Here is a 25,868-nt window from a genome sequence, read left to right on the forward strand (position 1 = left end):
CAACAACAAACTGTGCTTGGGCCCAAGCATGCAAGCATGCTGGCTCACACCTGTAATCCCAGCACTTTGGGAGGCTGAGGCAGGCAGATCGCTTGAGCTCAGGAGTTTGACACCAGCCTGGGCAACATGGCAAAACCCCATCTCTACAAACATATACAAAAAAAATTAGCCACGCATGGTGGTACACATCTGTGGTCCCAGATACTCGGGATGCTGAGGTGGGAGGATCACTTGAGACCAAGAGGTCAAGGCTGCAGTGAACCAAGTTGGCACCACTGCACTCCAGCCTGGGTGACAAAGCCAGACTCTGTCTCAAAAAAAAAAAAAAGAAAAAGAAAAGAAAAAAAGAAAACCAACACTATGCCTAGCACATACTAAATGCTCAATAAGTGATTATAGTGTATTAATGGTATTTCTAGTTCTATAAATGATTCCTAAGATAAAAAAAGATGTGGACCAGGCATGGTGGCTCAAGCCTGTAATCCTAGTACTTTGGGAGGCCAATGGGGGGTGGATCACTTGAGGTCAGGAGTTTGAGACCAACCTGGCCAACATCATGAAACCCCATCTCTACCAAAAAATACAAAAATTAGCTGGGCATGGTGGCACATGCCTGTAATCCCAGCTACTTGGGAGGCTGAGGCAGGAGAATCTCTTGAACCTGGGAGGTGGAGGTTGCAGTGAGTCGAGATCACACCACTGCACGCCAGTCTGGCAACAGAGCGAGACCCTGTCTCAAAAAAAAAAGAAAGAAAAACAGATGTGTAAAATATAAGTTTATTGATAGCATATTGACAATCTTGAAAACTTTTTAATACTGAAATGTTTAACTGCCCAACAATAAGAAAACTGATTTTAAAATTTCATGTTGAACAATTATGACGCAGACTTTCTAAATGTCATTAAAATCGGTAAGAATATATACTTATGACACAGTAAGTTTCAAAATTTTATATTTATGTAGAAGGGAAAAACATCTGGAAGGATAAAGCACAAAATGTTAACAGCAGCCACTGAGCAGAAAGATTCTTGTATTTCCTTCATGGTGTTGTTCTCTATTCTTCAAATTCCAATAATTTTCAAAATTATCAATTGCCAATAATTAATAAAGTTTTGGCTTATATTCATTTTTAAAGAATACAGTAAGTGGCTTTTTAAAAAATCACCTATGTATACAAGGATAGTGTAAAGTCTTTACTACTTGCTTCCAAGACAAACACCTAAATGTCTCAACAATGCAGGGGGTTATTACCAAAATAACATTCAAAACCCAAAATGTAAAAGGCAGGAGGCATATAAATGACATCAACTACAGACCCCAATTAGTAGATACAGATCATTTATTTTCTTACTTAAAAAACACTAAACAGGTTGAAGAGAAAAAAAAAATCCCAAGAATCTTTTCATTTGTAAAAGCTATGTGTATTCCTAGTTCTATTCCCTGACTTGCAATATAACCAGTTTCTTCAGTTTTCAATACTGTTTGTTCTCTTAAAAGTACTACAATACCTAGATGACGGGTTAATAGGTGCAGCAAACCAGCATGGCACATGTATACCTATGTAACAAACCTATACATTCCACACATACATCCCAGAACTTTAAAAAAAAAAAAAAAAAAAAAAAGTACTACGAAGGCACTTTACTAGTAAGAAAAGCACACACCTCCAGTGTTGTCTTACTCCAGCAACAGGGTTTTATGAGCCACATATTAAATGTTGTATATTCATAATACGGTCAAAAATGTATAACAAGCCCTTTAATCCTCTCAATAGGCATTTGTGTGAATTAAATTTTTGACTTCACTGGATAGTAAAACTGTTAAATGTACATATTATGGGTATCTTTCAACAGGTCATACAAAAATTATGCCAATAGTAATAATTCAAAGCAATGAGCTAAGTTTTTAAATTAATAAAGGAAAGGTTTCTGTAATTAGAAACAGCTAGTTGCACCTAATAAGCAGAAGGAATTAAAAAAAAAAAAACCGTCACTTGCCCACAGAAGACATGTAATCTCTAGGCCCTTTGTTTATATGTTACGTTAAAGACTGCACAGCGGGCTGGGTGCGGTAGCTCACGTCTGTAATCCCAGCACTTTGGGAGGCCAAGGTGGACAAATCACCAGAGATCAGGAGTTTGAGACCAGCCTGGTCAACATGGTGAAACCCCATCTCTACTAAAAATACAAAAATTATCTGGGCATGGTGGTGGGTACCTGTAATCCCAGCTTCTTGGGAGGCTGAGGCAGGAGAATCGTTTGAACCCAGGAGGCTGAGTTTACAGTGAGCAGAGATCACACCATTGCACTCCAGCCTGGGCAACAAAGAGCGAAATTCCATCTCAAAAGAAAAAAAGAAAGAAAAGACAAGACTGCACAGCAACAGACAAGCCCTGATGGGCTACAAGGGCCAATTCTAAGTGGCTAGCTGCCATTCAAGACAAGCTTTGAGAAAACTTAATCCTTCTCAGGTGACATTACTTGTATTCTTCAACATCCAGTTGAGCTCCTCTAATAGTTTCCTTCCTCTCTTCTCTAAGCCTTCCAGAGGGTGTTTAAGTAGCAGAAAGTACTGTTTTTCCATCCAATGAGCCTCAGATTACACCATACTGAAGCTACTGTATGTTCAACTTAGTAGCTTCTCTGAAAGCTATTAACAGAAAACATCAGAAGATGTCTAATAGAATTCAGGCTTCCAGAAGGTTTGCATATCATTTCTGTTAGGAAAAACCAAAAAGATTTTTTTTAAAAAATGTCATTTTAGTACTACTGTTTCAGTAAGCAAGAAACTGTTGGAAGACTTCACCTCCTCCATCTGACAGGGAACGGCTTGACACAAATCAAAGCACTTTATTCACTTACATGAAGTTCACCCACCATCCCAGCTAAAATATCAACTCTCCTTTCTAAGAATCAGCAATTAAAATGGAAAAAAATAAGCTTATTGTCTGCTTTACCTGTAAGAATTGTGTTTCATAGTACAAAAATATCTATAGCTGAAAAAGGAACAGTTTTTAATAGAAGATTTTCAGCTAATAAACGTGGTAGTAAGAATTAGAAAAAAAAATCACCATTTAGCAACCCCTAATGAAACTGATAACTCAGACAAATATCATTAAAATGGAGGGTGATAGGGCTGGTACCACAGGAATCCACTGGTTAATCTCAGCATGACTAAGAACAGTACAACGAGACATTGTGTGCCTCCTGGTGTGATGTAATATGAAGCACTCAGCATCACCTGCAAGGTGTTCCAGCCAAAAAAGTTGAACCTGAATCTAATTCAACCTTCAAGGAGAACTTCTAGTTCACAGAAATTGTGGAAGATTGAGGAACAAGTTAAACAACCCCAACAGGAGAACAAATGGAAGGATGTTAGATATTCTGCAGAAAATTGACCTTTTTTTCTTTTTCAATAAGTCAATGGCATGGAAAAATGAGTGGGAAGGAAGTACTACCTAGAATCAAAGATACTTGAGGGACATACCTACCAAATGCAATGAGTGGTGTTATTTCAATGCTGATTCAAGCATAGCCACAGTGTAACGACATTTTTGAGGCAACTGGGGAAATCCATTACATACCGATTACTAAGAGGTGTTACCAAGGATTAACTAATTTTGTTAGGTAGATTAATGACATTGCAGCTTGGAAAGAAAATCTACATTTGTAACAAATACACTCAGAAATATGTAAGGTGAAATGATGTAGTATCTGTGATTTTCATTACAATATTTCAGCCAATACAAAGTAAAACAGAAAATAAAGAATAAATAAAGTCAGTGTGGCAAAAATCTCAATATTTGTTCAGTCTGGGTGAGGGATATATAGGGATTCATCACATTACTGTTTTATGTTTCAGATATTTCACAATAGCTTTAAAACAATGTTCCTACTCGCCCTTTATATGCAGCACACAAGCATGAATAGATCAAGCCCCTTGGCAATGCCAGCATTTGACACTACTCAAAATCAGAGAAAACTAGTTTAAGACACTCTAACACCAGAAGTTATGTGTAGTAGGCAATATTGAGATTTCACTAATGCTCCATAAAGAGTGCTAACAGCTCTTAGAGGACAGCAAACTTCAATAAAAACAGCTAAGGCCGGTCGCGGTGGCTCACGCCTGTAATCCCAGCACTTTGGGAGGCCAAGGCAGACAGATCACAAGATCAGGAGTTCAAGACCAGCCTGGCCAACATAGTGAAACCCTGTCTACTAAAAATACAAAAATTAGGTGTGGTGGCGGATGCCTGTAGTCCCAGCTACTCGGGAGGCTGAGGCAGGAGAATCGCTTGAATCAGGGAGGCGGAGGTTGCAGTGAGCTGAGACCACACCATTGCACTACAGCCTGGGTGACAGAGTGAGACTCCATCTCAAAAACAAACAAAAAACAGCTAAACGGAATGTTCAGCTTCAGCTGATAGAGATGAACAGTAAGAAGCCAAGTTGATTCATAGATTTGTTTGAAAAAGTAATAAAGATGCTGTAATAAGTAATGAAGAGGTGACTCTTTGGGTTTGTGTAGTTTCACACAACTTTAGAGGCAGAAAGGAACTTGAAGTTACATACACCAAACACCGTACACTTAGAAACCATGTCTAAAGCATCCCTACCCTCAGGGCCATGGCACACACAAGTCCAGGGGGTGCCATTAATATCATTCTTGCTTTATGTCCAATATACAGTCTGTAGCTATATGCAGTGATCCTTCCTCTACTAAGTATTCCGCTTCTACTACCACTACTTGTTATATTAACAATAATTATTATTATAATAATATTCCACAGGGTTATGAAAATGAGGATTTAAAAGACTACAGGGTCTGATGCAAATGATATTTGTTATGGGTTGCATTGAGTACTCAGAGAAGATATATTGAAGTCCTAATTCTCAATGCCTGTGAATGTGGCCTTATTTGCAAATAGGGTTTTTGCAGATGTAATCAAGTTAACATTAGGTTATTAAGGTGGGCCCTAATCTAATAGAACTGGTTTTCTGTCAAAAGAAATAAAACCAGAGCTAAAACAGCGACGTGAACATGGAAGCAGAGATTGGAATTCTACTGCTACAAGTCAAGGAACATCTGAGGCTACCAGAGGCTGGAAGAAACAAGGAAGGCTCCTCCCCTAGGGTCTCAGAAAGAGCATGAACTTCCTTACATCTTGATTTTGGACTTTTAGCCTCCAGATGGTAAGAAAAGAAATTTCTGCTATTTCACACCATCCAGTTTGTGGTACTTTGTCATAGCAGTCCTAGGAAATTAATGCTGTATGATAACGTGTGCTGCCAATGCACTTCTTAAAGTAATGACTCTAGAAAAGAATGTAAGATAGGCTAAGAGCCTTCATCTGGTTTATTCTTGAATCTAGGTAAATATTTCTCTTAATGCAATGAATTCTTTTTGCAATTACATTACATTATAACCTCAGAGTAAGTCAAAAATCAATGAGAAAACGTTGTGTCCAACATCCTATTCTTCCATTGTTGGGGTGTGTGTGTGTGTATGTATTTGACATGGAGTCTCGCTCTGTCACCAGGCTGGAGTGCAATGGCACAATGTCAGCTCACTGCAACCTCTGCCTCCTGGGTTCAAGTGATTCTCCTGCCTCAGCCTCCCAAGTAGCTAGGACTACAGGCGTGTACCACCCCGCCCAGCTAATTTTTGTATTTTTAGCAGAGATGGGGTTTCACCATGTTGCCCAGGATGGTCTTGATCTCTTGACCTTGTGATCCGCCTGCCTAGGCCTCCCACAGTGCTGGGATTACAGATGTGAGCCACTGCACCCAGCTAGTTCTTTGATTTTAAAGAGTAAACTCTACATGTTTCTGGTTAAGATTTCATTTGTAAATTCATCCTGTCATTCCTAGCCATTGAGATCTTTTTGTAACCAGTCATCCCACATCCTAAATGTACTGTTCAACTTCATATTATGCAAAAGTGTGGTTCCTCTACCACCTGTCTTCAATGAAATCATTAAGAAAATATTGTTTCAGACAAGGCTGAAGACAGGATCCTTCTGTACACCCAAGATTCCCACAGAGTAGACATCAATCCATTACTCACCACTCTCTACCAAATGTAACTCAAGAAAGTAACTTAAGATGATATACTTGCATTTCTCTACCTTGTCTGAAGGGGTTTTTAAGTCTATTATGCCTTCATAGGTGCCAGATATTAAAATTTTGTCCAATACTTCTTTGTCTTCCAGTCTAGCAACCCATTAAAGAAAGCAAAATATCTGTATGGCATAACCCATGTTGGTTATAGTTATATTGAAATCTCAAAGTTTCTTATAATGAAACATTTTACAAACTAACATCATGGTCATGTAAGAATTGAGGTATACACCTTCTTTCAGAAATTCATATTGAATGTCAATATCTATCACATTATTACTGAAGTTTACAATAATGATGCAGAAGCATATGGTGCAGAATCTCAAGAAGCAATTTTAGCTGAGAGTGGTGGCACATGCCTGTCGTCTCAGCTACTTGGGAAGCTAAGATGGGAGGATCACTTGAGCCCAGCCTGGGCAACACAGCAAGACCTCATCTCTTAAAGTGGTTTTGTTTAGTGTCCTCTCTTCAGGAAGGAAGAGTCTTGTATTTTGAGTTCAAGCGGCTGTCAACAAGACTTTATATTTAAGTACCTATTAGATACCACATGCATTACAGATGGCTGTGTGGTGGCTCTTACTGTGTGAAAGGTCCTTAGAGTTCACTCGAGAGTGTTGTAAAGTCACCAGCTTTAAAACACTCTCAAGAGATGCTCTCTGCTGTTGGAAAGAGGCAGCTTCCAAAGTCAAAATTCCAAAGAAGGTTCTCTTCCATTAGTGGATAATTTTCTAAATATAAACTTTAATCTTCCTCTTCATAAAATACCTTCATTTTGCTTTAATTCCAAAAATTAATCACATTCATTTTTCACAGGATCAACCTCAAGTCTAAGGAAATGATCTTGTTCCTGCTCTTTCCTTTCCCTAGGTCCAGCCTGTCACATTTCTTAAACTTTTCTCTCTGAATTCAACAACAAAAAATGACTGCTTGATGTGCAGAAGCTTGCCAAGCCTCCTGAACAGTTATTCATTTGAGTCAGTTTCAAATCAAAATCATGTTAAGATCACCCATAGTAGCTGCAAATAACTCCTCTGCATACAGAACAATTAAATTACACTAAACTCATGATTTGGGAAATCAGTTTTCAAGGGGTAGTTTCCAAAGCTCTAGATCAATTTTCAGGATAATATTATTTAAATGAGGGAAAAAAGAACTTTCATAATTGACAGGATTCAGTCAAGAATCATATCAGCCACTGCTGATGTGACTTACTGACCACCAGGAGTGGTGCAAATGGCTTCTCTATCACCACAACAAACTAACCTCAACCCACTAATAGTGCTTCTGGTAACCACTGCTGTACACTTATCAGACACCAGTGGTTTTTCAAATTACGTAGTTTCTTGACCCTAACAAAGTGTCTCAATTACACTATGCTGGGTGAAGGAGGGTGGCCACAAGATATCTTTCATCAGGGAAAGGAATGCTATGCATAGGACAGCTCTGATTTTTCTGAAGTCATCAGATACCAAGATCCTTGGATAAGTAAAAAAATATTAAGCTAGTTTCTTCATTCCACTTACCCAAACTACAGCTATTCTCCCCCACTTCCTCATATCTCCTCAGAAGAGCCCAGAACTAACAAGCAAGAGTTTCTCAAAATTCCCTTAAACACACACACATCCGACGAAAGTGAACCTCTAGAACATCATCAAGAAGCAAGTATCAAAATAAACGTAAGTTCTTGTAGATGTTCTTCCACCTACGAGAACTACCCAGAAGATATGACAAGTTGAAGACCAGGACTGCCTTCTTTTAATGTCTATTTGGGTATGGTAACATGGGAGCTGCAGGAACAACTCTTCCCAATACACTAGACCAGCAAGGTCTCTCATCCAGGGCAGAGTTTTAAAGATCATCTATGACAGTAAAAGAGCAGGGAATGACAGATACCATAGTTACCCCCCGAAGAGTTATATTTTGGGGGATGGGCAGATAATATGTCATTTGGTCATAGGATATTAATCCCCTATGATTCAGCTAAACTTCATGGGGAACGCACAGGAGGTCTGCCAGCTGAACCAGCAGGGCAAAGTAAGTCTTCAAAATCTTGGAGGAGAAAGAGTGAATAACTAAACATGCAGTTTAAATGACGACACAGCGCAGATCATTCAACATTAAAAAGCCTGCTTTTGACTACCAGGAAGAGGCATGAGAACACAGCATGTGAGGCGAAAAACAATGAGATGCCAGAGAATTTTTAAGCCCCAAGTCATACTTTATTACATAAGGAGGAATGAAAACTTAAAAATACTTTGGCTGGGTGACAGAGCGAGACTCAGTCAAAAAAAAAAAAAAAAAAAAAACTTTGGATTTTCAGAATATTAGATAATTTTCACAATTCTCAAAGGGCCAAAGTATGAGAGAATCATCAAAATAAATAGGTCTCTCTACAAAGATTAAAGAATTTGAAAAACAATTAATTAGGAAGTATTAATTTGGAGTCATTTGGGCAACTCCAAACTTTACCAGTTGCTTAAATTTTAGGGCATTCATCTTATGGAACACATCTGAATTGAAAACATAAAATAAAACCAACTGATGCTTTTCAAAGTGGCTGCAGAAGCTGGAACCTACCTGCATGTTAATTAAATCTGTAGCTTTCAACATCTGTGTCTCACAGATATTAAAACAGTGAGGTTGGTTCAGTTTGCCTCTTGGTGAGGTCTTGTCAAAAGGAGATTAGTGATCAAAACCAGAAATGTTCAGTAAGACCGAAAAGTTCTTTTTATTTGTTCCTTTGTTCTCTCTGTGATGACATCAAGATGATCCCAGTGTCCATGGAGAGAGCAGAGCAGGTTTCGCCCCTGAACCAATAGGGCAAAGCAAAGGAAGCACAAATCCCACAAAATTTCAGAGAACAAAGCATAGGGAAAAGAATGCAAAGTGTGCCCTCTATTGGTCCATGTGTTTTCATTGCTGAGGTGATTAGTTGGCAATTATATCCAGCAACAGGAGAGAGACTAAGGCCATCGTGACACAAAAATTCTAAAATGTGCTGACACAGAAACAAAGATCTAGCAGGAGCCCTCTTGGCCAGAATTGAAGAGTGCTAATCCCCAGTTCTGGCCATTCTATGAACTGGCAGCATGATGCCTCAAGTCAGATCAATGCCAGCACTGCATGTCACCAGCTGGAAAGCTACAACAGCTATTTCTAAAACTATGTATTAACTGTTTTCTTAATGAGATAAAAGTTAGATCACATGAGAAGTTTTAACAAAACCCCTATACTGTATATTTATGTTATACTTTTATAAACTCTTTAGTGGGATGGAGAGAATTTAACAACTATTGTCTTTGAGTAAGGAATTACTTGCCAAGTAATTATTTACTGAAATAAATCTTGAGATAGTGCTTCCAATGTGGTTTCATATTGTTAAATATAAACATAGCAAATGGCTGAAAACTCACACAAGGAAAATAAATTTTTAGAAAACAAGTATCTATATCACTTTGAAGCAGTCATTTGGCATCATGCTAATTTGGAAGGTCCACCTCCTATTTTTTAAGCCAATGCTTCTTAACCTATTGAAAGAAAGAGGTGAAACTTGGACTTCTTTGAGACTTTAGTGGAAGCTCTATATTGTCCTTCTACACCACAAAAAGCAACAGAAATCAGAAAGCTTCTAATTTCAGAAAGCTTGCAAAAACCCTAGCCCTACCTCTGGACCCCAAGTTAAGGAACCCTTCTCAAAACAAACATGCTGAACTGGATAACTTCTTTTTTATAAGTGCTCTTAATATCTTTCAGCAAGAGATGAAAATCAAAAAAGTTTTAAGTAAATTGTAGAAGGTTTTCTCCAAATGACTAGATGAGAAAGGCTACCTATAATCACTTTCTCTACATTTTAGAGTAAAAATAAATATTTAATACCTTTGCTCTAACCCTTATTGTAACGTGTGTTAAACACAAAATACACATACACACCAATACACACATACATGAACACATGTACAGGCAAGTACACACATGCACACACACATTTGTTCTGGCTATTACAATGCTAGAAATGTTTCTATAATTTGTATTCAAAAATAATTTTAAAAATTACCAATGCAAGTATGCAAATTTTTGCTAAAATATACTTATGGTTTTACCCATCAATTACTCCAACCCTCAGCCTTCAGTTATTTAATATTCATTACTTCATTAGCATAATTATGAGTTGTAGGAAGTTCTGGGGCTCAATAAAAGTCTGTGGTCTGAAGAACTTTTGAATGGGTTCAAAGGGAATTTCTTTTCTTTGAATTAATGTTTATGTTGAAACATACTTTGTACAGGAAAACTCAGTGAATTCAGGAAAGTTGAATTCTAGCTCTATTCTCTTAACTGTTAGTTTTGAAACCACACATTTCTGTAAGCAGCTCACCTTCTGTATAAGTCAAACAGGTCCCACTTCATTCAAAGGACACTGAAATGTCAGTGTTCTCCTGGAAGGCACTACACAGAACTACGTGGTCTCTTCATACTTACAGAACTTGTTCTAAAATACACACACATCTGTGTCTCTCATTGGTATGTCCACGTAGCTATATTATACTAAAATCATAAATATAACTAGGATTAAATTTTTCCTGTATTAACTTATATTATTAACATAAGTATCTTTTGAGAAGGCAAATACCACTTTCTTTTATTTTCTCCTAAATTACTATTCATTCATATGGTCAAACTGTTTGGGTATAAAAATCTTTTATTGCCCTTTTCTATAAAATAAGTATTTTTTAATATATGGGTTACCAGCTGGGCACAGTGGCTCACACCTGCAATCCCAGCACTTTGGGAGGCCAAGGCAGGAGGATCGCCTGAGGTCAGGAGTTCAAGACCAGCCTGGCCAACATGGCAAAACCCCATTCTACTAAAAATACAAAAATTAGCCGGCCATGGTATCAGGCATCTATAATCCCAGCTACTTGGGAAGCTGAGTCAAGAGAATCACTTGGACCCAGGAGGCGGAGGTTCAGTGAGTCAAGATCGCAACAGTGCACTCCAGCCTGGGCGACAAGAGCTAAATTCCATCTCAAAAAAAAAAAAAAAAAAAAAGTGTTCCCCCACCACCACCAGTTTTCTCTACTCTACCCACAAATCACCTGTCACTTGGAATACTCCATCATTCAAATAACAAACAAGTATACAGACACTAGTGCACTCTGAGAAATTCTGAAATAGTCAGAAGAGGCTTCAGAATGAGTACTTGGCTGGAGATGCTTTTATACCTCGGGTCTTTTTTTTTTTTATTTTTCTTTAAATTATAAAGAATTATAAATGATGAGAATACCCATAATATTTAATCATTCCAACTTCAACTATGTGCAAACAACTTCGATTTAAAAAAAACACACACACCATTTCTCATTAAGTCACCAAAATAATTTTAAGGGCAAACAACAAAAATCTCATATACAATGACGTTTTGTTCCACTACATTTTGTGGAGAAAGCACTCTAAAAGGTCTAGCCTGAGGAGTACAAAGATAAATGTACTGTAGTTCTGCCTAAGAGAAGCTTAAAATATGCCACATAAGGCAAGATAACCAGAAAAAAAGGAAAAATAAGAGTCCTGTAAGAGTAGCCCAGAAAGCTAAGAAACTATGAGGGAATAATTTATTTTGGCTTTAGAAAGGAAGGCAGAAAATTCTAGGAAGACTTCACAGAAGCAGTGGCATTTTAGGTGGGCACCACGCCACACACATGCTCAACAGCGCAAGAGCTTGAAAACACATGACATGCCTGGAAATGAAGTAATCTGGGATAGCTTAAGTGAAGTGTGCTTTCAAGGTGGTGGAAGGTTGAAAGCAGGCTGTGGTCAGATGGTGGGGAAGGCTGACTGCTACAGAAGAGGCTGGTGTTTATTCTGCAATCAATACGGAGGTCTGGGAGATTTGGGGTTTATTAGCAGAGAAGTAACATGATCAGATCTGTGGTGGAGAAAAATGGAATGTGGCAGCATTGTAAGGGATGGAGCATCGTAAGTGGATTGAAGTAGATGCTGGAGGATGAGGAGTCTATAAGGGCCTGAGCTAGGAAATACCTTTGGGAATGGAAAGGATGAGACGGATATAAGCTCACTAATCCGATATAGTTTAGGCAAGAATAAAATGATAAAGAGGCAACAGAAAAGTCAAAGACTATAGCAAGGCTCCCAGTCTGGGCACCCAGAACTCCACGGATAAAAATCAAGAATACAAGCAGAGGAACACATTTGGGAGGGGACACAAACGAGGAAGTGAATTGTCAAGTTTGAGTATGCATGGAATATCTATCCATATTGGCATTAGTTGGGAGACCTGAGTGTAGGATAATCTGAAGCTAAAAATGAAAATAAAAGAAAAGAAAAATTGAGCCTAGAATTAAAGGACTTTATGTAGAAATGAAAATTCAAGAAACAGGGATGGGTAAAATTCCCCAAGGAAATGAATAAAGGGGAAGAAACACTAGTCTACATTCTCAATGAGACTAGTGTAGTGTCACTGGCCAAAGGAAAGAGGTGATAAGATATCACCATAGGAACAAGTCCCAGAGGACCGTACCAATGCTGGACTTGGAAATGAAGTGAGTATGACTGGCCATTAAGAAACCCCTTTCTAAAATCTCTGTACCTTCCACTCAATTTCACTGTGAACCTAAAAGCACTCTAAAAATAAGTCTAACGTTTATAAACTTTTAATATTTTTCTTTTTTGTTAATTTCTGTGAAGGCATAAAAAATATCTTTAAAGAAAAGAAAATCTTTTTATTAAAAGGGTGACAGTAGAAGCCAAATAGTAATATATTGAAGAGTGAATGAAACAGGATTATCAAGCCAGAGAAGGGAATAGAAGAAGTGAAGAAAAGCAGAAGAGATTGGAAAGCAGTGTGAAGAGGGAGGAAATGAGGAATTTTGGGATTAGAGGAATAGCAGCATGTTTGACATAAGCGTGACTGACACAGAAGGGTCCTAGAGGAGGTAAGAACAGGTGGAAGGTGGGCTTTGGAAAGAGTAAAAACACTATCCTTACCCAATCTTATTCTCATTCTCTCCCTGCCACCCCCTTTCCCACCCACTCCCATCTTTTCATCTTGTCGAAGAGAAAGATGAAAAGGACTAGAAAAAAATGAGTGAAAAATCTTTTAGTTCTGAAATCCCGATCCTCCATAATTTTACCATCCTCGTCACTTTCCCTACACACACACCCATATATACAGGTATGCATATATACTTTCCCTAATATGTATAATATACATTATGTATACACTTCAGTATTAATTAGCATGTTTTCTATTTATTCTGGATGAACACATGAAAATGTATAAATATAGATATACAACACTGTCTTCACCTGATCAGCCGTTGATTGCTGCAGTTAATGGAGAAAAAATAAGCTTCATGTCATCTTAAATACTGAAATTTTAAAACTTTGTCATCCCAAAGTTTATCACCTCCTTTTATCATAGTTATCAAGCTTATATCAAATAAAATCTGTCTGTCCCCTATTTCCTGCACTTGGGATGGATAAGGATACGTATTTCCAAAAGAAATAGTTTAAAGGCAGTCAGTAAGTTGGAAGGAAAGAACTACCCTGGATATTCCACAAACTGACCAGTTTGTCTCTAAATAAATCAAGAGGTGGTTTTGCATTAAGGAACTAGAAGTGTCATTTCCAAGTTGTGATTTCTGTGAATATTGGATTCTACCCAAGCTGGATTTTAAAAGCAAATAAAGAAGGCCCAGGGCCTAGGGGAATGTCACCTATTCTGAATCACTTCCAAATTTCTGTGGCAAAATAAGGTGTTAGTTTGAGCACAGCAACTTTCTGACCTCTCTGTACTAGTAAGACCCTGCCTTAAAAAATTATGCAGTTATGTTGGAAGTCAAAGCAGCCAATCAAAATAGAGAAAAGAAAAGAAAGAACATGTTTATTTTGCAAAGTTAAACATCACATCAGCTTTTCTGAAATACTTTGGAACTTAAAGTAAGCAAGCATACAAAATGTGTTTTGAAACTTTTTCATTTAACTGTAGGTTAGTATGTTCCATGTGTCATTTTGTATTTTGAAAGAATAACAGGAAAAGTAAACTATTTAAGAAGTACTTGTAAAAAAAATCTTCCAATCTCAATAAATTAAGAACACAAACAAATTAATTTAGCTCTATAACGTTTAAGAGAAAATATTTGCTTTTTCCAGCCTCAGTTACCAGAAACATGCCACACTATTTGTGATAAACCTTTCCTTTCTATGGAAGAAGCTAAGCCTAATTTTGTGAAATGAGGAGTTATTAGAGGAAGGAGAAGCTGAGGATTCAATGTGGAAAAGGCTACAGCAGGAAACACTTGTCATAGCACGCCCCCTGCCATAAGACCACCAGAAACATGAATTATACATTTGGAAACCTTGCTGCATTGAGAATTTTATCAAGAAGTTTTCATAAATCCCTGGTTAAAATATCACAAGGTATAAAAATAGAATGAGGGAGACACAAGATTAATTCATTACATGCCATGCTTGAGAAATTCCAGGAGACCACCATAAAGTTATGATTTGTCTATCCACCTTTCAGTATTTCAGCCTGAAATGTGGCTTACGACTTTTCCAAAAAAGAAAATAATCAAATAACTCCACTTACCATATAAATCAATCATAAGTGGTCTCTAGACCAAGATAGACAGTAGGGGTTAACAATAGCCAATCATGACTATTTTAAAGGGGGAGTCAGGGAGACAAATCTTAATATGTTACATGGAGAGGAAAATAAGGGTTGTCAATAAGCTTTACAAAATGTTGGCATGTGTCTCCCCCTCTCTAAAAGATATTCATTGTCAGTATTGTACTGTGTTTGTGTCTAACTTTTAAAAATTATTGCAACCAGGCCCCATTAGTGACTATCAAATGCATTTTTATAATTTTTCAAAATAAGGGGAAGAAAATATGGTAGGTGGGTAGTGTTATTGTTCGTGATGATCTCCCCCATTTGAAGTTTTGTCCAAAAGTAGAGAAGGTTAAAATTCTATTTTCTCAATCTTATGGCTATATTCTGAAATAAAATATACCATTAAATGATATATCTGCTCTCCATTCCAAACTGGATGCAATTGATTTTAACTGACTAAATTATCTAATCTCTGCCAAGAATTTTATTTCATTAAGAAAATGATATTATGGAACATGTGAGATCATAGAGCAGACTAAACATAATGCCAAAGGAGTTCGGAGAATGCGCCACACTGAACGTTTGATTATTTGCAGATGGAATATGGGGAAAAAAAAAAAAAAGATTCAGGTCCCAGGGGTAAGCCTAACCAATCCTGGTACCACTGCCACCTACCTTGTAGCACAAAAGCCAAGAAAGTAACTAATCTTCCAAGCTACAACACCTTTTTTAAAAAACACCAATTACTTTTCTTCCTGGAAAATAATACTTAACTGACACTATCCAAAACAAATGGGAAAAAGGGAAATGTTGGTATCACATAGGCCCTAACATGTCACCTGTCACTGCTGACATGATTTGGCCAGTAGTCAAGCATTCACTGAGGAACTAATTGAAATCAATCTTTTTGGGGAAAGCCAATTGTTTGGTATGCACAACAATTGGTGTAGGATCAATCAGTGGACATGAGATCAATTAAAACCAGCTTAAGTTTGTGAAGAGGGACAATTCACACAAATTGAGTTAGATCTCTATTCATTTCAACACTCTCACAATGCAATCCTTAAGCTTCCTTGCAAAGCAGAAAAGCTACTATCACCCTACACTGTCTGGGCAGCCCTTTAAGTAGTTCCACTTTTAATTAAAAACACAGTACACCCTTTGTTGGTACAGATAGTGTGGTCACTTTTAAGGACCACAGTTATTTTAGCCAGAAACTTGGGATTTGTAAAGGACATCTGTTAAGAAGAAAAGAATAATAATAATAAAAAAACTTTGATAGATTTTTTACATCCTTACCAATTTACAAGTTCTTGAAAGCATTTGAATTTTATTAAATCGAAAGGTTGATTTGGCATAAGCTACTACTGCACAATTTAGAGTTAGAATGTCAGTGCTTTGGGATGTGGATGGTAATCGTTACAAGAGATTCTGCTATTTGAGATAAATAGGTTCTGCTTCAGATACCTTAGAAGGCATAGGAAGATTCTTAGAGATGGCACTGCAGAGAAGGCATGCAGTATCCCTTCTGGCCGCAGGAGTGCTGTAATGTCCTTTTCCACCAAACAGCATCTCTGCATTAAGTTCTACTAAAACATACGCTTAGTTCTTCCCCACTCAACCACAATGGGACAGGCAGTGTGGATCAGAAAGCTATCACTGAATTAGTAAGTCATCTAATAAGGATCTGGCAAAGGATTTTAGATATTTCTATATTTTGCAGACTTCAAGCACTTTAGTTTTTCTAAGTAGACTGCAGCTTTGACCTATAAAAAGAGGAAAAGCCTCTCCAAACACTTTTGACCATAGTGTAATCAAAAATTGCTGGCTCTGCCGAATACTCGAAAGAAAGTACTGGTATTGAGAAAGGAATCAGTTAGGAGGGGAGGAGAGAGGAGATGAAAAGGGGCTTTTTCAAGACAAGTATCAATATCAAACTCTCATGGCCTTTGGGAAGAAATTTCTAGTATTTTTAAGTAGAATAATTTCTGAAAATAAACAATTTCCGAAAGTCAGAAATCAGGGGAGAGGGAGGGAGAGAAGTTGGAGAGGGTTTATCCTTACCAGCCGCAGATACCGAGACAGTTGAAGAGCAGGGACTACAGAAGTCGCACACCATCAGTTATTTGGAGCTCTGCGCTCAGGTAGGCCAATCTCTAGCTCTACCCTAGGTGAGAACAGCTTAACAATGTCCTAAAAAGCCATCAAAAAACTAAGGTTCGGAAAGTCTTCCCTAAAATCTGGATGCAGGACCGGAGTTTACATACAATGAGTTATAAACAAATCACGTCACAGGTCAAGTGAGACGTTTACATTTTGGAGAATAAGAGAAAGTCAAGATTCATGAACCCGGCGACAAATTCTAATTGCGCAAAAGTCCAAAGTGCCAAAGCGCCGGATGAAAATAGACAGCTCTCACCAGGTCCCTGGGAAGGGGCTGCTGCGTACTTTTCCTGCGCGGTTAATTCGATGTGCGTGTGGTGGGTGGTTTATGTTTAAATCCCCCCAGAAAATTGAATCGTGTCTAGCCGCCCTTCTTCTAAAATGCACTTGGATTAGTTGCATCTCCAGCAGACTCCGAGACAGAAATATGCACTAAATCTGCAGGAAAGCGAGTTCCCAGAAACCTTTCTGGAGGCTTCCACCCGCCTTCTCCGCTACGCACAAGTGATGGAGAGGGAGGGAGCAGTTAAAAAGCCGCAAGTGAATTTCATTGAGAACAGAAGCCTCCACCGGTGTAGCTGCTTTTGCAAAGCAAATGGAGAGAGCAAAGTGGGGCCTGTTTTAAAAACAAACCTCTGCAGGCGAGGACTCCCCAGAAAACCAGCGCGGGAATTGCTGCTCAATTCAGAAAGTTCCCATCTCGTCGCAGGTTCCAGAAAAAGATCTATGTTTGCCTTTTTCTGGAAATGGAGGTCCTCCCCCTCGACTTGGTACCCCTCCCAAACTCCGGAATACAAACACACGCGTGGGTACGTACACACACACACCACACACCACACACACACACTGTGCTAGGTCAAGTCCAAAGAGATCTGAGGCCGGGTTTGGGGCGCACGTGGCTGGGGAAGGTAAAACAAATGAGCTACAGGGAAGATGGTTAAGAGGACAGAGAGAACAACGACCAAAAAAAAAAAAAAAAAAAAAAAAAATGCATGCCAAATAGGAAATACGTTCTAAAGAGACAAGTTCAGGTGAGGAGGTGGGGCAGCGAACGTGATTGCGGACCGCACGACTTGGCCCTGAGCGCCCGAGTGGCGCCCAGCTCGCCCAGCTCCCAGCGCGTCTAGCCCCGTCTCCCTGCGCCTCCAGGGTGCAGAAACACGGAGTGTTCTGTAGAGCTCCAGGGTCCTAAAGGTGGCGAGTGGGGACCCGCAAAAGCTGGGGTGGAGAGCACAGCCCTGCCCATCTGAGTCCCCGGAGCCAGGGCGTGAGTGAGCACCGCCACAAGCCACCCCTGAAGCCCACACACCTTTGGCAGAGAGAGACCCACCTCGCTTACTGCGTCTCCATCGGTTGCCTTGGCAGTGGCTGTAATCCATGCAGTTCAGAATGATGAGGGCAAAGGAGAAAAGGCGAAACTGCATCTGGACGGTCGCGCGGGGGAGAGACGCCTCTCAAAGTCTAGGAACTGGAGGGCTCGCCCAAAGAGCCGGCGCCGGCCGCGCTGCTGGGGAGGACTCAGAGGGAGACTCGCCACTCAGTGACCCCGGGCCGCACCGGTCAGTTCAGCGCGATCAGCATCTCTCCGCCACGAACCTGAGAGATGAGGGAAGCGAAAACAGGGTGTGTAGGAGATGGAGAGAGCCCCGGAGAGGCAGCTGCGCCTTCGCGCGTCCCAATTTAAAGAAGAGAGGGAAGGAGGAAGCGAACCCACTGCCTAGCACGAGCCGCGGAGCGGCTTAATCCAGAGCGGGCAGCTGCGGACGAGTTGGAGAGGAAGGTGATTACAATCAGTGAATTAGCAACCTCTGCTGAGCCCTAAGCTCCAACCCGGGGGCATAGGGCGTTGCGCGGGCGCTCCGAGGAAAGGAAAGAGCTCCAAAGACAGTGAGAGTGCAGGGCTAAAAGAACGCTCTTAGGCCATTTGGAGTCCACGGCAGGGTACCCAAGCGCCGCGGCTGCGGCTGCCTTGGTGTGGGTTGCCTACCGTGCGCACGTCTCGGGCGGCGCGGCCTCCCTAGGCGCGGTGCTCCATCCCAGGCTCGGGAAGCGAGCCGCTTGGTTAGCACGTGGGCTGGGGAAAAGTTTGCCGAGACCGGCCGGGAGCGCCTGGCAGCTCTGGGATTCCAGCGGCCACCACGGTGTTGGCGGCGCCGGGCAGAAGCGCGGAGCGGCGGGTGCAGCCACTGGGATGCTGCGTCCCCGCCCGCGAGCGCGGTCCCCGGGCTAGGGGTGCGCCGGCTCTCACTCTCTACGTCCCTAACCAATTGTGTCGCTTCCTGCGCTTTCTCCACGCTCACTTCACAGCTAAGATTTCGTTCTTTCCGAGCTGTAGAAGGTAGAACGCTCCCGGGAGGACGAAGTGATCCGAAGGGATGTGGCGAGCGCACTTTCCGATGGAGATGCAGACTGGCTGAGGCTCGGGATGCTTCTATAAGTAGGTGGTGCTGTGGTCCAAGGCATCTAAGTCTAGGCTGCCTTGGAGTTCCTGGGTCCTAAAGCCAGAAACGCCCGGTTTCCCTGAGGTCCTAAAGAACGCTGACAGCCAACAGCTCGCCTAACTCCGGGCTAATCCTCTTCGGGCTTTCCAAAATGGGAAGGATAAAGAGTAGCTGGAATGGAGACGCCCCCTGACCTTGCTGGGTCCCAGAACCCGGCTGTTCACCCCCAAGGAGTCCTCTCCAGAGCTCTAAGGTCAGTTCCAATGGCAGCGCCAACTTTTCTGCAGGGGGATCTGACTGAAGGACTGATGACTCCCTTTAAACTTTTGCAATATGCCACACCTCTGCCACTTTTTAATTTACATCTTGTCTATGTTTTGCAGGAAGGTATGGTAGCCGGCTGAAATTACTCATAAAATGCGCCCCCACTTTGAGGAGTGAGATGGGTATTCCCAATAGCTTTTGCTCATCCTCAGAACTGTTATTTACTTTGTTTCTCCTCCAATAAAACTAACAAAAACCTGTGATCCGTTGCCTGAAGTACTCAAGAAGTTGGGGCCTTGATTCTTTAAAAATAATTTTTAAAAGTTCACTTCCCACTAAAGTATTTTTCATTCTTAATGCTCCTCTTTCCTCCTCCCATTTCCAAAGTCTCCTGAATTAAACTTTTAGGTGCTCTGGGTTTGGGGGAAATATTCTGTTTAACAAAGTGTTACATTAAATAGACTTGATGCCATCCAATTTCATTCTAGTGAAATCTGTCCTGCATTCACTATTGTAGGAAAAAATGTATGTATTCCTTAAGCAAAAGATAAGAATTTATGCCACTAACCGTTGGCAGTATGAATGTCTATAGATATGCCCACAGTTACCATATTATTCTGATAGCATTTTATACTATTTAAATTCCCTTTTTTATTCCTTCAGTTTCAGAAGATGTTCAGAAATTTGATGACTTAAAAGACAATCATATGAAAAGAATATTGTAGTACTCATATTTATTAACTATTCTATTATTGCCTATTCATAACTATTTTACAGACTCACTATTACATAGTGGTATTTATGTGCTAAGAATTTCAGCAGTGTGCCTTTGATGCATGCCTGAGAACACCCAAGTAAATCTGAGTTGAGGTCATTGGTCCCATTTCATAGATAAGAAAATCCAGCCCTGAGACTGGCCCACAGGGCACAAAGAGAGTTGACAAAACACACTTCAGAAACAGTGGATCTGTTTCTTGACTTTTGAGTCCTTGATTTTTATCACAGAATTTGGAAGCAATTGGAAACATTTCAGTGTAGGGAGTGGCCTCAGTGTTTGGCATAACTTGATATTTCTTGATCATCTTGATATGATGCTGGATATCTCTTCAGCACCATAAATATATACTTTCCAAATATAGTCATATATGCACATAACAAATGAATTGTACTTATAAAGGAGTTAAGTCTATGGGAGAAAGGAAGTCTTCCCTAAGTAAGGCCCCCTGCCTCCTTGCAAAGCTTTGAGATCCCTTCCAGATCAATGGTAATCAGTGTCCTTTAAAATATTTAAAGGCAAAAGTAAACACACGACCAAGCAGATCTAACACTACCATTAATCACCTGGGTCACTTTGGGCAATTTTCTTGGTCTCAGTTTCCTTGGCAGTATTTTTAGGAAATCTGCCCAAGGTCTCTTTCACTTCTACATGTTCTGGTTTACAATCAATTTTCTATTTTTACTAGGAAGTTTGCTGTGGTATCTAACCAGTGTGAGGGCAAACTCATCAGTGATGGTTCTTTGTGTAGAAAGAATAGGGTTAGCCACTGCTGTCCTTAGTTAAATTTACAGACCACTTTCACCCTTATCCCTTCAAAGACAACTTTCCATAATTTTAATTTTAATCCTTTGTGTTGTACAGTTGATCCATTTTTAGCCAGAGATGCTTTTCATTTTAGTGAACCCCGAGATTCAGTTCATGAGGAAGAATTTTGATAGCACCACTTCTGTAGAAAATTGGTTAATTTGTTTAGTAAGAAAAGAATAGGCTCTGAAAGAAAGGAAAATTCTTAATTCCTTCTTTTGCTCCCTCCTGGTCTATCTTTGCCTCTTAAAAGACACCAGTGAACCTTAAAACTCTGTCAGATTTAGTTCTTGGGATACTTGGAGTCTCACACTTAATCACTTTGGGGCTAATTTGTTGATAATGCAGATTTTTTTTTTTTTTTTTACATTCACTGAATATTTTTCCTGACTTCAAAATCCCAGGAATGTTCTTGTTACTAAAAAATACAACCCTAACGGATCCTAGACTATCATTAACTTTAATCCCATATCTCTGCTTCCTTTCATTTCTAAACTCTGAATGTGGTGTTGTTGAGGCTCACAGCTCACAGTTTCTCCATCTTGGAGACTCAATGGACTTTTTCTTCAAACTGAGTTTATATAGTGGTTTCATTAACCTGGCTTTGTAAATAGACTTGTGCCTGGGTTCTGTTTATAGAGAAGTATACTGAGGAGGATGACTCTATACCACTCATTGGTGATAGGGAAAAATAACTGAGGGCAGAAGTGGGGGATGATGTTATAGATAGGAAATAACTTCTGTATTTTATTTTTTGACTTGTAATTGTTCATACAGCTCAGAATTCAATCCTTACAAAAGAGCATAACAGGGCAAAGTCTCTCCTACCTCCTTCTCTCAGGCATCCAGTTTTCCTTAGAGTCAATCAGTTATTCTTGTACAAACTTTCAAGGTTTTTGGTATACTTCAGGAGATCTTTTGTGCTTATCAAATGAGTAACTTGATAATCTTTTTGCTTCTCAAGCAAGGAGAGAAGGAAGAATGTATTATATATATGTACATGCACATATATAGGCATACATATATGTGCATGTACATATATATAATACATATATGTGCATGTACATATATATAATACATTCTTCTCTGTTTTATAATATATTCTTCCTTTTATGCAACTAGTAGAATACTGTATTCACTAATCTATACTTCGATTTTTTTTTTTTTTTTTTTTTTTTTTGAAATGGAGTCTTGCTCTGTCACCAGGCTGGAGTACAGTGGCACAATCTGGGCTCACTGTAACCTCCGACTTCCTGGTTCAAGCGATTCTCCTGCCTCAACCTCCCCAGTAGCTGAGATTACAGGCACACGTGACCATGCCCAGCTAATTTTTGTATTTTTAGCAGAGACAGGGTTTCACCATGCTAGCCAGGATGGTCTCGATCTCCTGACCTCGTGATCCGCCTGTCTCGGCCTCCCAAAGTGCTGGGATTATAGGCATGAGCCACCATGGCATCAGTTCATAGAGAACTGTCCTGTTCTTTTTATACAGTCACATGTTATCTCATTGTATGACTGTATTTAGCCAGCCTCCCTACCAATAGACATTTAGATTGTTTTCATACTTTTTATATCTTAAGCAATGCTTCAATTAACTTTTTCATGTGTCATTTTACCTTTCCATTATAAATTCTTAAAAGTAGAAAAGTTGAATCAAACAGTTGGATATATGTGTGTGTGTTCTGCAAATTGCCTTTCACAAAGGTTCTTTCATATTACACCATGTGAAAATGCCTATCTCTAGATGCCGGCCAGCACTTTTTGACTTTTGACACTTGTAGGCAAAAAGTGGTATCTCAGTAAAGTGTTAATCTGTATTTGTTTTCCTTTAAATGAAATTTTGTGTGTCTTTAGTATGCTCCACCCATTTGTATTTTCTTTTCCATGAACTTTCTGAAGATATAATTTGCCTATTTTTCTATTGTGTTCTTGGTCATTTGTTTTTGTTTGTAGAATTTGCATATATTGATATATAGTATCTTTTGTGACTTGAGTTGCAAATATTTTTCCAAGTTTCTCATTTTCTTTTGACTTTGTTTTTGATGTATATTAATATGTAAAAAATTTTAAATACTTTTACATAGTACAGTTTGCCAGTCTTATCTTTTATAGCTTCCTGTGTTATACTTGAGAAAGCTCTTCCTCACTATTTATGACAAACCCACAACCAATATCATACTGAATGGGCAAAAGCTGGAAGCATTGCCTTTGAAAACCAGCACAAGACAAGGATGCCCTCTCTCACCACTCCTATTCCACATAGTATTGGAAGTTCTGGCCAGGGCAATCAGGCAAGAGAAAGAAATAAAGGTATCCAAATAGGAAGAGAGGAAGTCAAATTGTCTCTGTTTGCAGATGACATGATCCTATATTTAGAAAACCCCATTGTCTCAGCCCAAAATCTCCTTAAGCTGAGAAGCAACTTCAGCAAAATCTCAGGATACAAAATAAATGTGCAAAAATCACAAGCATTCCTATACAACAATAGCAGGCAAACAGAGAGCCAAATCATGACAGAACTCCCACTCACAATTGCTACAAAGAGAATAAAATACCTAGGAATACAATTTACAAGGGATGTGAAGGACCTCTTCAAGGAGAACTACAAATCACTGCTCAAGGAAATCACAGAGGACACAAAGAAATGGAAAAAACATTCCACGCTCATGGATAGGAAGAATCAATATCATGATAATGGCCTTACTGCCCAAAGTAATTTGTAGATTCAATGCTATCCCTATCAAACTACCGTTGACTTCCTTCACAGAATTAGTAAAAACTACTTTAAATTTCATATGGAACCAAAAAAGAGCCCATATGGCCAAGACAATCCTCAGCAAAAGGAACAAAGCTGGAGGCATCATGCTACCTGACTTCAAACTATACTACAAGGCTACAGTAACCAAAACAGCATGGTACTGGTATCAAAACATATATAGAGACCAATGGAACAGAACAGAGTCCTCAGAAATAAGGCCACACGTCTACAACCATCTGACCTTTGACAAACCTGACAAAAACAAGCAATGGGGAAAGGATTACCCATTTCATAAATGGTGTTGGGAAAACTGGGTAGCCATAGGCAGAAAACTGAAACTGGACCCCTTCCTTACACCTTATATAAAAATTAACTGAAGATGAATTAAAGGCTTAAACATAAGACCTAAAACCATAAAAACCCTAGAAGAAAACCTAGGCAATACCATTCAGAACATAAACGTGAGCAAAGAATTCATGACTAAAACTCCAAAAGCAATGGCAACAAAAGCCAAAATTGACAAATGGGATCTAATTAAACTAAAGAGCCTCTGCACAACAAAAGAAACTATCATCAGAGTGAACAGGTAACCTACAGAATGAGAGAAAAATTTTGCAATCTATCCATCTAACTAAGGGCTAATATCCAGAATCTACAAAGAACTTAAACAAATTTACAAGAAAAAAACAACCCCATCAAAAAGTGGGCAAAGGATATGAGCAGACCCTTCTCAAGAGAAGATGTTTATGCAGCCAACAAACATATGAAAAAAAGCTCATTATCACTGGTCATTAGAGAAATGCAAATCAAAACCACAATGAGATACCATCTCATGCCAGTTAGAATGGTGTTCGTTAAAAAGTCAGGAAACAACAGATGCTGGACAGGATGTAGAGAAATAGGAATGCTTTTACCTTGTTAGTGGGAGTGTAAATTAGTTCAACCATTGTGGAAGACAGTGTGTCGATCCCTCAAGGGTCTAGAACCAGAAATACTATTTGACTCACCAGTCTCATTACTGGGTATATACCCAAAGAATTGTAAATCATTCCAGTATAAAGACACATACACACATATGTTTACCGTGGCACTGTTCACAATAGCAAAGACTTGTAACCAACCCAAATGCCCATCAGTGATAGACTGGATAAAGAAATGTGGCACATATACACTATGTAATACTGTGCAGCCATAAAAAAGGATGAGTTCATGTCCTTTGCAGGGACATGGTTGAAGCTGGAAACCATCATTCTCAGCAAACTAACACAGGACCAGAAAACGAAACACTGCATGTTCTCACTCATAAGTGGGAGTTGAAGAATGAGAACACATGGACACAAGGAGGGGAACATCACACACCAGGGCCTGTTGGGGGGTTGGGGGTTAGGGGAGGGATAGCATTAGGAGAAATACCTAATGTAGGTGATGGGTTGATGGGTGCAGCAAACCACCATGGCACATGTATACCTATGTAACAAACCTGCACATTCTGCATATGTATCTCAGAACTTAAAGTATAATTTTTAAAAAGAGAAAGAAAATGTTCTTCCTTCTGCCATTCTTTTTAGATTTTCATTTAGGATTTTTCTAATATATTTTGTCAATGTTAACAACCATAGGATACTAGTGATTTTATGACTGTACACTGTGGGCTACAGTAGAATAGATTTAAAGTTTTCTGAATCTTTCATAAGCATTTATGCTCATAGATTTGGTTGACTTTGGCACTGATTCTTGTTTTCATTAGCTAATTGATTTAGAGTTCTCTTATCTTTTATGTTATCTGATATTCATTCTCAGATTTCAAATTTCTCACAATCTTTTTATTCATTGTTGATATTTGTTGTATGCACTCTTCCAGTCTAGAATTTATCCTTTAATTGCTTTGGAACAAATTATGGCATTTTTGCC

The 25,868-nt window shown here is 39.4% G+C and overlaps 1 protein-coding gene across 4 annotated transcripts in view; it reads right to left on the bottom strand.

The window, feature by feature from the left end:
* Positions 1 to 19,351, bottom strand: part of RSPO2 (R-spondin 2) — a 182,741-nt gene extending 163,390 nt beyond the window's left edge. Inside the window, exons 1-2 of one of the 4 annotated variants that reach the window (XM_010370813.2) lie at positions 18,900 to 19,351; positions 18,243 to 18,508 (exon numbers count right to left, since the gene is read on the bottom strand). In XM_010370813.2, coding sequence (XP_010369115.1) covers positions 18,243 to 18,336 — 94 coding nt within the window. In that variant the 5' untranslated portion in view covers positions 18,337 to 18,508; positions 18,900 to 19,351. Of the gene's footprint in view, positions 1 to 17,545; positions 17,619 to 18,221; positions 18,509 to 18,626 lie in introns of those variants that run through there. The other 3 variants (XM_010370814.2, XM_030937877.1, XM_030937876.1) reach the window with 3 other exon arrangements.
* Positions 19,352 to 25,868: the final 6,517 nt, after the last annotated feature.

Source organism: Rhinopithecus roxellana, chromosome 9 (assembly GCF_007565055.1).
Source record: "Rhinopithecus roxellana isolate Shanxi Qingling chromosome 9, ASM756505v1, whole genome shotgun sequence".
Taxonomy (NCBI): Eukaryota; Metazoa; Chordata; class Mammalia; order Primates; family Cercopithecidae; genus Rhinopithecus; species Rhinopithecus roxellana.